The 15203-nt window shown below is 37.9% G+C and overlaps 2 protein-coding genes across 2 annotated transcripts in view; both read left to right on the top strand.

Moving 5' to 3' along the window:
- On the top strand, nt 1-3626 carry LOC105051667 (uncharacterized; the record flags this gene model as incomplete). The annotated part of the gene is given in 3 exon segments (XM_073243793.1): nt 1-323; nt 884-1174; nt 3160-3626. Coding segments are annotated over 3 exon segments (888 nt in total), but the record flags the coding sequence as incomplete, so codon positions are not given.
- A 1478-nt stretch (nt 3627-5104) lies between these two features.
- Nucleotides 5105-15203, top strand: part of LOC105051668 (tubulin-folding cofactor E) — a 15964-nt gene continuing 5865 nt past the window's right edge. Inside the window, 8 exon segments of the mRNA XM_073243070.1 lie at nt 5105-5591; nt 6245-6415; nt 8809-8855; nt 12702-12848; nt 12937-13011; nt 13559-13680; nt 13751-13893; nt 14061-14122. Coding sequence (XP_073099171.1) covers nt 5228-5591; nt 6245-6415; nt 8809-8855; nt 12702-12848; nt 12937-13011; nt 13559-13680; nt 13751-13893; nt 14061-14122 — 1131 coding nt within the window. The 5' untranslated portion in view covers nt 5105-5227.

Genomic DNA, 15203 nt, shown 5'->3' with positions numbered 1-15203 from the left:
ATGGCAATGGCATACATGGATCAGTTTGATAAGGATAAAGATGGGATGATAGAAAATGAAGGCTTTCCTGATCAGACTTATGATGTTTGGTCGGTGACTGGTGTGAGTGCCTACAGTGGAGGACTTTGGGTGGCTGCTTTACAGGCTGCATCAGCCATGGCACGTGAAGTAGGTGACAAATCCTCAGAAGAACTTTTCTGGAACAAATATCAAAAGGCAAAATCTGTGTATGAGAAGCTGTGGAATGGTTCTTACTTCAATTATGACAATAGTGGTGGCAAGACAAGCTCATCTATCCAAGCAGATCAATTGGCTGGACAATGGTATGTGTTTCCATATTAATTCAACCGTGCTACTTTATTCAGCGAAAGGAGTTCCTTTTTTCCTCAAGGAATTATTTTTTTAGTTAATTCTAATTATATCAACATCCTCACTCTTAAGTGGATTTTGTCTACTCTGATGTACTCCTCTGTGTATAAAAGTACATTTGTTTGCACTAATTTCTGAAAAGCAAATTTTTTTCTATGATGTTTTCTGATTTCTTTTCCCAGTCAATGCCCTTGTAAAATGGATGTGCATCATTATCTCATCATCCTCATAACACAATTCAATCTGAATTCCTGCTCAACAATCTTTCTACTTGCATTTCATTTTTTTCTATTTGAGCTCCAAATCTTCTGTAGAACAAGTGGAATTGTGGATTATTTAAATAACCAATTGCAACATGTATTCCTTTTCTCTAATTCTTTTTTTTTTTTCTTGTTGAAGTGGTAGTGTGGTGTCTCTCTTTACAACTATGTGGTAGCACAGGGAAACTCAATCTGTCTCTAATTGGTAAAAGTTGCAAAAGATTCCCTAAGAAACTGACTTAACCATTTTCCAGGTATGCTAAAGCATGTGGTCTTATGCCAATTGTTGATAAAGAGAAAGCACAAAGTGCACTTGAAAGAGTTTTCAGTTTCAATGTTTTGAAGTTCAAGGATGGAAAGAGAGGAGCAGTTAATGGGATGAGGCCAGATGGTACTGTTGACATGTCCGCAATGCAATCGAGAGAGATATGGCCTGGTGTGACTTATTCGGTTGCTGCTTCTATGATACAAGAAGGCATGGTAGAAATAGGATTTAGAACTGCACAAGGGATCTATGATGCTGCTTGGTCTCAGGAAGGACTTGGGTGAGTATTTGTTACTTTTCCTAGTTCTGAAAGTAATAGTTGTAATTTTTATGCCTTGCATTGGCAAAAAAGATGCTATGAGTAGGTTACATATCATCTGCAGCCAATACATTCCATTTATCAGATTTTCCTACCAGCCTGGATCAGTTGCCTGAACTTCTGATCGGTATACCATGTCAAAGCAAATAGAACTTTCTCAGATGGTCAATATTTCTGATGTGTGCCTCATATGCACCAAATCAGGAATAGACAGGGAACTGAAAAATCATTTAATTCCTCGTGCATCCTTACCTTGATTCAAGTCATTTATGGAGTTGAATTTAAATTGGTGCTTTTCTTCAAATTTTACATTGAATAACTGGTTAGCAACACCATTTTTTGGATGCCCCTAGACACCATTGTTTCTGGCCCTTTTAGCATCTCTTTACCCTTGTTATATGTGAAATTACTACTGACTGGGTGGAGGTATTAGGTTGCATGTCTTTTAGTGGGTACTTGGTATTTTGCATGTCTTTTAGTGGGTACTTGGTATAGTGTCAATGGAAGTGATGAGGTCATGGTTAAATGCTAGATGGGGATAATGGAAGGAAGTAGGATAAGAACTGAAAAGGAAGGATAAAGTTGAAGTATATGCATTGCAATTTTATTTGATACAGAAATGAGCTAGGCCGTCAAAAGACTCAAAACCAATGGGCAAGATTCTGAGTAGTCTAATCATTTTTTCTATTTTGGTAATCATAAAACAATAAAGAGATAGAGTCAAAAGACATCCTGTAGAATTGATCAGTCAACCAAAAATTTAATAGGACACAAATATGGTCATACTGCAGCTGGTCTTACATGTCGGGTATAGAAGATATGTGCTAAGCAGCTAAGGTGAATAAAGTGCAAAAAATAGAAGACCTGGATGAATCAAGGACCGGGAAGTGGAGACCATATAAGATGTTACAAATGGGTGCAGTGAAGAATTGAAGATAGAGGAACCTCAACCAGTTGGAGGGGTGGGGGGGGGTGGGCATTCGATTTTTTTTTTTTTTGTTTTTAAAAAAAAGGGATAGGAAAAGGATGCAAAGATTATAAGATAACATGGATATAAGCTGCAAGGGTTAGCATTGATGGCGGATGTATGTTTTGATAAGGGTCGTGGCAGATGACTTACATGATATTATAAGGTTGCATTTGGTGCATCGCCAGGCAATCTTAGAAAGTAACATGGATTGCCTTCAGGATAGATTGCCACCATTAAATTGTTAGTAATGTTGATTATTGTATTTGGTATCTTGATTGACATTGTTTGATGTGACAATTAGATATCGATAATGTGAAATCAAATTTCAAAATTATCTCAATAATTTTGTCTGGGTGCTCTTTTTCTCTGATAAGAAGTAACGGAAGTGATGTGGATGAGGTGGTGGCATGAAAAAATGACGAGCTGAGGGGTGTAGGGAACCGCAGGCGCTAGGGGGTAGGGATGGGGCGGGCGCGTGTGGAGCCATGGGGGTGGTGGGGATGGCGTGGAGGAGCCGTTGGGGGGGAGGGGGAGGGTGGGGGACAAGGGCGGAGGAGCCACAGGTAGGCAAAGGGGTGGGGGGGAGGGTTGGGCAATAGGTTTTGTGTGATTTTTTTGAGGGATAATTTGATTCAAAATTTTTATTGCAATAATGCCAAAAAAGTGATAATCTGGATAGCCACCCCTCAAAAAAATCTAGATTGTCTCTCATGAGGCAATCTAGATTGCCAATGCAATTTGGATTTTCACGCAAAAAGCATACCAAACGCAATAATCTAGATTACCACATTAAATTGCCTATCAAATACAATCTAAATTGTTTGTCCGGTGGGACTTCCTTGAAAATATGAAGGAAAGGCAATTATTTATATCCATCTCTACTTGCTGTTTCATTTTTTGGCCGTTGTTATTTCAAATGTTGATACCTCTGCACTTTACCCATCACCAATATCTAACTGTCTAATTTGAACAACAGGTATTCCTTTCAGACTCCTGAAGCTTGGAACAATGATGACCAATACCGATCCATTTGCTACATGCGCCCACTCGGCATATGGGCAATGCAGTGGGCAATGTCACCACCAAAGCTCCAAAAGGAACCATGGACAGAGACAAATGAAGATGCTCTCATAAAGCACCAAGCATCATTCTCCAGAGTTGCAAAGCTTCTTAAATTGCCAGAAGAAGAACGTTCGAAAAGTTTTCTCCGAGTTATCTACGAAATCACTTGTAGTAGGCTAAGGTCATGAATTATGAGTCCTAGGTACCTTGAGGAAGCTCCTTAATTGGGTGGGACGGATATATCTGTTCTTGGGGATGTGAGTTGCATATTTAAGAATATCTATTCATAACTGCTGGTTGGAGATGGTGTTAAAAGCCTGGAAATGTGAAATATAGTTCATTCCTCCATACGAGGAGTTCTATAACAATAGAGTAAAAGCATGTGAGCTGGAATTTATAATCCTGCATCTATAGGATCTTTTCTTCAACCTCACATGAGCGGGACCGAGATAGATCAATCAAGTTAAAGAGAAATTGTTTGTGCACCCGGGTGGTGCAGAATGCGCATACCATCCGCGGTGATTGGCTCACATATGGGGCTAAGGCATGGCATATGAATTTTTTTTTTCGATCTTGTGCATGAGACAATCACCACAGGCGGTGCAGGTGCATAAAGAATTTCTCATATGCTTATATAAAGACCGTCTAACTAGGTTGTGTTTGCATATGGATACAGATATAGACATAGAGATGGGGGACAGGAGATGGGGGGGCACGGTCTATCAGCATTGCAATGGTCTAGATTTTAATAAGTAGGGATGTACCATTTAAATACTAGAACCTAGAACCGTCTTATTATTTTCCATCATGGAGTTTCAGCCTCTTGGTAATCACAACAATATTCTACATTTTTCTACTCTCAAACTTCATAAAGGATAAGATTATATTGAAAATCATAGAACAAAAAAAAAAAATCATGGTTTTTGAAACGAACCCCTAAGCCAGGTTCCATATTTTAGTGTTTATAAGGTAGTTAAGATATTGATACATTCTGGTGATTTAAAAAATCTTCCAGCTCTCTATTGTGATTTTGACAAACCATTATTGTCAATCAGCTTCAGATGTCAATAACATCAAAAAGAATAGACAAAGTCCATCTTGCAAGAACATTATTACAATTATAGGTTTTAAAATAAGAAAATCTAAGAGAAGATAATTAATTTTCCAGTCTAGGATTTTTTTTGATGATAAAATTATTGTTGGAACAATTATTATTGAATATGATAATGTTAATGATAGTGTCACATGAATGTGTTTTTTAAAATTATATCATTGTTTTTGAATAAATCAATATTATATTAAGAAAAATGCTTAAAGTGACTACTAATGCTCATGGAAATTTTTTTTTTTTAGTGATATTTTTTATACACTATCAGCACTTTCAATCTCATGCGTGAGCTAATCACTTTGGATGGTGTGTGTTCTGCATTACTCGTGATACATAAATTTTTTTTATTTTTTATTAATTTAATATCTTAAAATTTAATAAATTTTTCACCACATCATTTTTTTTCTTGAGTTATACGACTCTCTTGCAACGAGAGACAAACCAAAGACTCCCCCACCATTATTTGCATTAGATGACATGGAGATTTAAATTAAGAATAAAAAATTTATTTTGGTCTTTGTAAATTAGTGAAATGCTATATGGATGTTAATGCTGAGATGGCATTTGCACTAATATTATTTCTTATTTGTATTTAAAGCAATAAAATTCTTTGTCATTAAGAATTCTTAAACTTTTAAAAATAATTTAAAAATTAAGGACTTCACCATAAACGTGTCCTCTTTTGCAAATGCGTTGTGATGGAGGTTAATTCCTAGAACCGACCAATATGTACAGAAGGCGGCATACTGACCACTGACACCAAAAAGGCGGTTTTTTTTTTTCCCTTTTCTTTTCTCTTTTTAAATAAAAAAATGGAACTGCCACTCTCTTTTCAGTTCATTTCCCAAAACCCTAGTTGAGGAGGCGCGCTGCCATGGACGAATCCTCCGAGAAGCTCCCGGCCTCCGATCCAAATGGGAACGATGGGGCTTTACCGGTGGCGGCGGACGACGCCGGGTTTCGGGTCGGTCAGAGGGTCCACGCCATGGGCAACCCCCGGCGGACGGGGACGGTGCGGTACGTCGGAGCAGTGGAGGGGCACGCTGGGGCATGGGTGGGCGTCGACTGGGATGACGGCGAAGGGAAGCACGACGGGTCCGTCAATGGGGTCCGGTACTTCGCCGCCGCCGGCGAGAGGTCGGCCTCGTTCGTCCGTTCCAAGAACCTCAGCGCCGGGATCTCATTCATCGAGGCGCTCCATCTACGGTACCGAGGAGATTCCACCAAGGAAGAAGAAGGTGAGATCGAATTAGAGTAAACAAAACAAGAAAATAAAAAAAATCTTTTAATTTACTTTTGAAGATTTTTCGGCAAGATTTCTGAGTTCTAGCAAAGTGATGGAACGTGCAATGAGCTTGGAAAAAATCCTATCGATGGGGTTTAGGGCCTATCATTTGCACCAATAGGTTCCTGAGATGTCATCAGTAGTGTTGGATATGGTCGCGAAGTTGTCACCTTGTAGTACAGAAGCACGTTCTTACCAGCAGCATTTTAATTTCTTTATATATGCTAGAAACTCTATACTATAATCTTGAATTGTTGCAAATATAACTACTTAACTAGGTTGCAAGAAAATCTTTCTTGTAATCTTTCTGTTGACTAAAGAAATAGCAACGTTAGCTTGATTGTCGAAGAGCCGAAAATATGTTTGCTTAATGTTATGTCATGTTGGTAAAATTTTGTGAGCATTAAAAACTTCAGCATTGTTTGGAATTTTAAGAATCCCAATTCAAATGTCTTTAAAATGTTCATTCTAATTTCCTAGTCTATGAACTTCACTTTTCCTATACTGTCTGTCTGATGTTTATTTTTTCTTTATATTCTGGATATGTATTAACTCTTACCTGTTTCAGAACCTACATTGAAATTATGTTTATGATCAATTATCCAGATGAAATGTACATTCTTTCAACTAGCAAGAAACGTGTATCCATACAACTCGTGGGAAAAAACAAAGTTCAAGAGAAGTTAAAACACTTTGAGGAGTTGCGTGGGGCATCGGTTTCTTATTTGGGAGTCAGCTTTGTTGGATCTTCAGATGAGATCAATGCTCTAGTTCCAAGTAAATTTTCTTTTCCACTGGGTTGCAATTTGTTTAGCTTTACATCCATCCTAAGGTATCATTTCCAATACATCTGTGGGGCAGACTCATACACATTGAGTACACCATATACATGTATCATAAATTTTTACGGAATGTGACATTGGATCTATAAATTTCAGTTTTGAGCATAAAAATTTTCAATCTGGTAAAATTAGTAGTAAATGAATCATACATTTATATTGTAGACACCAGACGAAGCAGTGGTTCATCAAAATTTTAAGAATCAATATATTTCTAAAGCTGTTCATAAGAATAGTCCAAGAGACTTGATTTCTCTTTCAACAACCATTGCAGGACACACTTGTAAGATTGGTTTTATTTATCACTTTAGTATAATGTTAAATTTCACAAATCTCAAGATGATGAAGCATGTCTTAAATCTCGTCAATATCCATAGTTTTGATTAGAAAGATAACTAGTTCCATGTTGCCTCTTTTGTTTTTGTTAGGCAAAAACTTGTGTGGATGCTAGATAACTTATCCAACACATGAACTGAGAGATAAAATTTTGAACCCTCAACAATTATTTGGTATGTTATAACATTTCTAAGACATATGAAGGGTAATGAAATTCAATGATCCAGGTTGAGCCCACAAAGAATGCCGTACCGGACCGAACTGTCCGGTACGGGGCGTGCCAAACCGTCCCGACGGGGAACCGAGACGGTTCTGGCATGCAAAACGGCCCATGCCGGTGCCGGGGAAGAAAGGAGAGAAAACGAGGAAAAGAGAGGAAGAGAAAAGAGAGGAAGAAAAAGAGGGATGGAGGTCCGCCGGAGGGCCGTCGTGGCCGTCGGGCGGTGTAAACGCCTCCCTCGGCTCCACGCCTGAAACAGGAGCGATCCGTCTCTGTTTTTCATTTTTTTTTAAAACATTTTTCAAAATGAAGCCGGCAAAAGTGAAGCCGGCAAACGACATGTTAGCTTCATTTTGAAAAATATTTAAAAAAAAAGGAAACATGGGCGGATCGCCCCTGTTCTACGCGCGGAGCCGCGGGAGGCGTTTACGCCGCCCAACGGCCACGGCGCCCCACCGGAGGCCTTTTGGCGGCCCCTCCGGCGGACCCCCCTCCCTCTTTTTTGTTATCCTCCCTCTCTCTCTTTATTTCTCTCTTTTTCTTCTCCGGTTCAGTTTTGTTTTCCTTCATCGGTTCGCCTCGGTTCGGAACGGAACGAAGGCGTGCCAAACCGTACCGCCGGCCGGCCGATCCAGCCACCAGTACCGGTTCCGCAGACTTTCACATTCAAAGTGGAATGTACTTAATGATTCACAAGAGTGCACAATGTCTACATGTGTAATCAGTTAACATGTTATACAGGTCAGTGAGGGTGGTAAAATGCTAAATACTGCTTAAAATGATCAAGGAATGATTAAAGGAAGTTGAGAACTTCTGTATCACTGCTCATGTTATTTATGCAAACATGCATACAGTTGTCCTTGCTTGAAATCAAAGTCCCAATATATATATATATATTTTTAGTGACAAAACATTGATGATTTTTCCAACCAAAGATGCAGAAGTTAATCAATTCGGATATCAGAGACAAAACATTATACGGTCAGTGAATGCTAAACCTCTCTGAAACACTATTAAAAATGTTGTTCTACATGTCTAATAAAATAGCCATTTGTGCACCATGACAGATAAAAAACAACCACAATCATTTTGAAATTCCATTAAAATAAAATGATTAAACTTTTCATAGACCTTGAAGATTAAAAAAAAAAAAAAACCGGAAGACAATATACTGGCAAATGTTCTAATCTTTATCATTTACTAGTCCACTTGTTCCATACTCAATTTGTTTTATAAAATCATATGGGCACCCTATTTCAGTGTTAATATTTTTTTTAGAGACTGAAATTGCATACAATATACTCTTGATTTATCAGTGAATCAACATCATAAACCATCGGAAAGGCAAACGCAAAACTTGTCTTGGCTAATGCACTTCCATGGCAAAGTATTACATGGTTACAAAGTGTTGATCCATTGCTGCTCAGGGTTGAGAGTGACAGCTGTACTTTATGTTATTGAAGAAGCTTAAGGCAGAAATCATATTTGAGTCAATATATCTCTTAGCCTCAAGATCCTTCTGCAATCTATCCAAAACAGCTTACTGTACCATCTCCTTCCATATCCTTGGGATAGAATCTCAAATATTTTTCTTTATTTGCTGTCATTATTTTATTGGATTTTTTTTGCCTGAGGTAGCTTTATCATCACACAATTCACATGTACATCTAAATTTTGTATTACGCATTTGTCTACAACTTTGCAATAGCATCTTGCAGTTTGTGGTTTATGTTAAACCTTTGTGATCATTAATGAATATTTTGCTTTTGTTTCAGATCTTGAGGAGCTTGATTTGACAGGAAATCTACTTTCAAAATGGCAAGTATGTTTTGCTTGAGATAATATGAATACCACAGCTTTTAGCACCTAACCTGCTTGTCATGAAATTTTACGAGCTTAGACTTTTATGAAAAATGAAACAGTTTCTTTGCTAAATAAGTTCCTCTTATGAATATTTACTTTGCCTCCTTTCTAAGACCTCTGATGTTCCTTTTAGTTTCTTTCTATGCCATAAATAAGTAGCTGTGTTATTTTTTTAACAGTAATACACCGTAATAACTTCATTTTTCAAGATTGCGAACAATTAATAATTGAATATACAAAACCAGTAAACCATTTCTGCAAGTCATTTTGTTCTTTCTAGGAAGTGTCAATTGGAAATTAAGTTCTATTCTTTACTTTAGTTCTTTGTTTACTAATTACAACCATGAAAACCTTGCAAATGTTAATCACTATAATTGAAGTGTCCTAGACTAAATCTAGGTGGGTCTCTTCATAAAAGATAATTCAAATCTTCTTCATTCAAAGCTTTGAAGCAAGGATTCAAATATCAAGGTGTGGGGGTATAACAATGGCCAGCCAATATGGTCCACCACCATATTGCACATTATATTGATAAAGAGTATTGATTGACCCCTTGTACGGTTTATCTTCACCTCCAAATTTTTTTCCCTTATGCTTTATTTTTTTAATTCTACATTTTTAGTGAAATATGGTAAATGTATTGATACAAGTGCCCTAGCCCCTAGCCACTGAATGCAATCTATAGTGAAATATTTTTGGTTCCTAGTTTATTGCATAACTGAACATCAACTTGCAACTTAAGATGCACTAAAAATCTGTGTAGGCATCAACAATTGAAATGTAATTCAGGATCCCCAAGAAGCTTGTTTCTAGTCCCAAATTAGGTGTTTTGAGCTCCAATTTTGCAATTCATTGTTCTTACCTCTAAAGTCCAAACTCTCTCTCCCAGGTTGTTTCCACTATAAATGATGGAAACACACACATGTAAGAAAAGTGGGTTTTGAAGGTTTACCAAATCAATTTGGGATAGATACAAGCAATGATTGTTGTATTGGCCTAAATCGGGCTGTTTGGCTTGTACTGAACTGAATCGATGCCAAGTCAGAACGGTGTGCTTTGGTTCAGTTACAATACCTTATATAACTAGCTTGGTTCGGTTATAAAACCCTATAAAACCAGCCGATTCGGTCATAAAAATAGCTTGCCTGGTTATCCACTAGTGATGGTTTGCTCTTCACACCTCCCACCTTGCAATGCTTGGAGAACACCCCCCCCCCCCCCGGTGGCCCCATCGCTTCCTGCTAGCCCTCCTTTGCTAGATACATGACCATCTCTTCTCTCTCTCTCTCTCTCTCTCTCTCTCTCTCTCTGTGTGTGTGTGTCCCTCTCCAAAACCCTTTGCCTATCTTTTTCTCTTTCTATTCAAGATCCTAGTGCTGGGATCAAGAACTGCATAATTGAATTCATCACGCACTTGCTAGCAGACTTCACTACCCACATCCCCCCCTATTCAAATCGATGATCTCAAGTCCAAATAGTCTTCCAAGAGGCGGATCGGTCCCAACCCCAATATCATCGTGATGGCTGGTTTGCCCTCTCTTTATCTCTTTATTTCTTTCTCTTCCTCTCTCCTTTTCTCCCTCCCCCTTCCTCTCCCTATTTTTGATATGTACTAGAGTAGTATGGTACGAACCTGTGTTGTATCTAACCAATCATTGGCTGGTATGACTTCCAATACTGATTTGGCGAACCTTGGATTCAAGTAATCCACCTTGGTTGGGCGGTTCGGGCCTTGTTTGGCTAAACCAAGTCATACTAGTCATAGTAGTATGGTCACCTGACCTATGTGTCATGTACTGGCTGGTATAGCTGACATTTCCAATTCTTGCTTTGAACTCATCCTAAAATGCTATACTATATTAATTTTTACAATTGTGTTTATAAAAAGCACCATGGTTATGGGCAATTAGATGATCCAAAAACTAAAGGATCACAACATGACAACTTAATTTTGTAAGTTAAATGCTTGCAGTACTTTGTGAAGTACCACATAATTATATATTGTAGTAGCGAAACATCTATGGATCAAGCATGCTAGCAAGAAATGCTTATGGAACAACTTTTACTAAAATAAGTTAAGTAATTTTATTTATATAGGTCCAAATAATTGCCTAACACCTAAATGTAGTCCAAATCACTAGGATGACTGAAGCTAAGTTGCAATAGTATTCTAACTTCTGAGGAAGCTAAACTTAGGGGTAGATTATTTTGTACTATCGGATGCTTCATCATTGTAACTAGAGAATTTTGATTATCATTTTGTACTACCGGATGGTTGATCATTGTATCTAGAGAATTTTGATTATTTTGATCCAACCAAGGAAGTCCAATAAATAAAGATAAATTAGTTAATAAGAAATACATTAGGAATTTCAATTTTCCACTAAGAAAACTGGGTTTTGTTAATTGTTGCCTCTAATTTGTCAGAATATCCATTTTGTAGTTTAGGAGAAGTGCAGGGGGATATAAGCTTATGGCACGAGGGAATGTAAACACATACAACTCTACTGTTTTATATTAAAAAAAAATCCTAGGGTAACTGTTAATGATCTCTTGTTTGACTGAAAGATCAGAAAATGCAAAAGCACGAATAAAGTAAAATCATGAGAGTATTTATTCTCTTTCTTTTGTTTGATGACTTATAAATTGCATGAACCGGTGTTATGCATGGTCAAAGTTTGCCGAACTGGATGGTTTGGGGTGTGCCGAATTGAACCGGCGGCTAACCGATGCAGTTTGATCATTGGATTCGGAATGCCGACGAAAACAAAGTGAGAGAGAAAGAAAGAGAAGGAGAGAGAGAAGGGGAGGGAAGGAGAAGAGGCCGACGGTGGTTCGTCGAGACTTCGGGTCTCCATGATTTTTTGTGAGAGATTGAGAAGAGAGAGAGAGATAGAGTGAGAGGGGAAGGGAGGGGAAAGCGGCGGGGAGGCTGCTAAAGGGCTATCGGAGCTGCCGCGGGGTTCGAAATAGAGGCTATGCTCATGTTTCATTGGATTTTTCAAAAAATTCAAGTCCAACACATAGAGGTTTTTTTTTAAAAAAATCCAATAAATAGTAAAGCCGACTAATCTATTGTTGGATTCACTATGTGTTGGGTTTTTCAAAAAATCCATTGCTGCTTCGAACCCCATAGCGGCTGCGCGCGGGGGGGGGGGGGCGTTTCCGGCCACCTAGCGCCTCTCTGCTGTCTTCTTCTCCCTCCTGTTGCCTCCCTTTCCCTCTCTCTATCTCTCTCTTTTCTTAGTTTCCCTCACGGAGGACCACGGAGCCCAGGAGGCCTTAGCGGGCCTTCACGGCCCTCCGATGGCTACCGCAGGCGTCTCCACTGGCTACCTATTCCTTCCCTCCCTCCCCCCATCTCTCTCTCTCTTTTCCTCTCTGGTTCATCCCCCATTTCGTATCGGTTCGGGTCTGGTATAGAAGCATACTGACTCGTACTGCTGGTCCGCCGGCACGAGATCCGGTTCCGAGTCAGCGATCCTTGGCATGACACGATAATTATGCATGAACTCATTAAATTGCATTCAGTATTCTTGCTTTTCTTTGATTCATGGATCATAATTTAGAATGACCTTGAAGGATAAATTATTATAGGATCATTTACTCTGTATTTCTATTATGTTTTTTTTTTTGACAAGAATCATTTACTCAGTTTTCCTATAATATTTTTGACATGTAGAGAAAAATAACTTGTGGCTAACACATCTAAAATTAAGATAGGAAATATATATTATATACTTGTTCAGCAACCATCTTGTCAATTGTGCTAATGTCATGGTTCTACACTTCTACTATTTTGCAGGACATTGGTTCCCTTTGTGATGCCTTACCAGCACTTGGAGTTCTTAATTTAACAAACAATTTCATGGAGCATCATGTAGAGGAACTTCCTTTACTTAAAAGAATTCATACTTTGGTTCTCAATAACTGTGGCATGACATGGAAAGAGGTGATGCTTCATAGTCTTTCTTATTCATGTTTGCAACTGTTTTTCTTCTTGCCAGATTGCAAACCATTTTTTATTTGGTTGACAACAGGTTGAAATGCTTAAAGAGTCACTGACTGCAGTTGAAGAGCTCCATTTAATGGCAAATAAGTTAAGGACAATCATGGTTAGCACTGAGATCCTATAGTACTCAATAACTTCAAAGATGATACTAACAATTACAATCTATTCAGTAAAGAGTTCTTTCCAAATATTTTTTTCTGTACTTCTACACTGTTATAACTTAGTCAATTAAGAAGGTCAGGAGTAGGTATCTCCCTTATCAGCAGTTGCTCTGGATTATTAGGTGACCTGTCAAGCTCTAAATCATCTCTAGTCACGTATGCGTGTATGAATTGGCTGTTCATTTAAATTCTAATTGCTTTGAAAAAAAAATCATCTCAATTAACTGCAAATATTATATCATAACCTTGAAAAATGATGACTTTGGGTTCCCTATCAGAAGATTTAAAGGTTCATATCATTGTGCACAGGTTATGAGTACGGGAAAATGTATTATGTAAGCAGTTTTGTCCATTCTTCATAAATAGCCAATGAAGTGATTCGCTATTATGCTTAGCTGCATTTTGGTGCATGATGCCATTGCCATGTGAAAACTACCTGGTTATATGCAGAAAAGACTCACTAGACTAGAGTCTATATTTTTCATGCAGCCTGCACCTTCTGTACCAGTGACAGCTTTTGTTCAAGGATTTGATAACTTGCGGCTCTTAAATTTGGAAGATAACTGTATTGATTCATGGGATGAAATTCTGAAGTTTTCTTACCTAAGAAGGTATATGCAATGAACCTATTTGATTCTTTAGGACCTTTGGAAAATCATAATGTTTTGATTTTGGCTTCAGCTTGGAGCAGCTTCATTTGAACAAGAATAAACTGAAGCATATATACTACCCTGCTAATCATCCAAGTCCAGGAACACTGGATGATAATTATATGCAAGATACATCTTGCAAGCCTTTTGAGAAGTTGCAGTGCCTTCTTCTAGGTAAACTTCAAGGTCCACTTAGGTAACATATGTTGATGGATTTTTGGACAATTCTTGTAGTCTCTTTGAAACTTTATACTGCCTTCATTTAGGTAATTGTATCATATTCTTTATGAGAGCCAATGTGTTTTTTTCTTGACTAACAATTTCAATGCAACACACCTCAGGACATAATGAGATCGAAGACTTGGCATCTATAGATTCACTAAACTCTTTCCCAAGATTGATGGTGAGCTCAATTTCTTTAAAGAATTGTTTGTGCTATTTTGTCAGTTAATCCTACATCGAAGCTTGGATGTATTACCTACTACTACTGCTGCATATTTTTCTTCTTTTGTTCATTGCCTAGAGAAAGATGATACAGGGAAATGCTATATATTGTATGAATTTCTTGTTACCTTGATATTAGTGGGATATGCTTTCATCTGCTTTCATCATAAACGGTTGGACATCTTCCTAGTTAATTTTCCTTTTTAGGAAGTTTGTTCTGAAGCAGCATATGTAAGTGTACTTCTGCATAGCTGGTCAGGTCCATCAGGTCATGAATTTTTACAGCATTAAAGTCCATGCTTGCTACTATTACTATACACATTTATGGACTGAGGTAATTGAGTTGTCGTGCTTTCATATGGAAACAGTGAATGAAAGCATTCAAACTCACTAGTTAGAGGTTTTAAGTGGATAGCAAGGATTTGACTATCTGAACGTGCATGTCCATGTTGCACATCATTATCTCAATATTACTATGTAACTAGGTGAAATGCATGTTTGTACATCCAGCCCCCTTGGGTAGCTAATATCATGGGCTTAGCTGACTCTTGTTGCTAGAAAAAACATTTATTTTTTTCTTCTTAATAGCAAAAACTGGCTTCTTTGCTTGTTACCATCCTACCGTTACTTCCAGATGTTCCCTAGCTTTACAAATGGCTCTATCCCAAGCTTTTGCTACATAGCTCCGTATAAAAATAAATGCTTACTTGCAATTTCTCCATATCCAAATTTAATAGTAAGTGATATTGTAACAACTACCAATCAGTTTGACTTTTAACTTATTTACTGCTTATATGAGGATTTTTAGCAATTTAGTAGGTCTTGCTTTATATCATTTTATAGGACTCTATTTTCTGATTCGCACTTGAATCCACTTCCATTCCTGCTTTCTAATTCATTCTGCATGTATATAACTTACATTTAGGACTTATGAAACCTTGTGTTGGATACATAATTGTGAGACTTGATTGCACCATCTCCAGCTTATAGAGGGTAGCCATTGAATAATATGGTACTTCAATGTGTGCACCTGATCTGAG

The sequence above is a fragment of the Elaeis guineensis genome, chromosome 9 (assembly GCF_000442705.2).
Source record: "Elaeis guineensis isolate ETL-2024a chromosome 9, EG11, whole genome shotgun sequence".
Lineage (NCBI taxonomy): Eukaryota > Viridiplantae > Streptophyta > Magnoliopsida > Arecales > Arecaceae > Elaeis > Elaeis guineensis.
The sequence above is the reverse complement of the archived record's forward strand: the minus strand, read 5'-3'. Positions and strand labels throughout refer to the sequence as shown.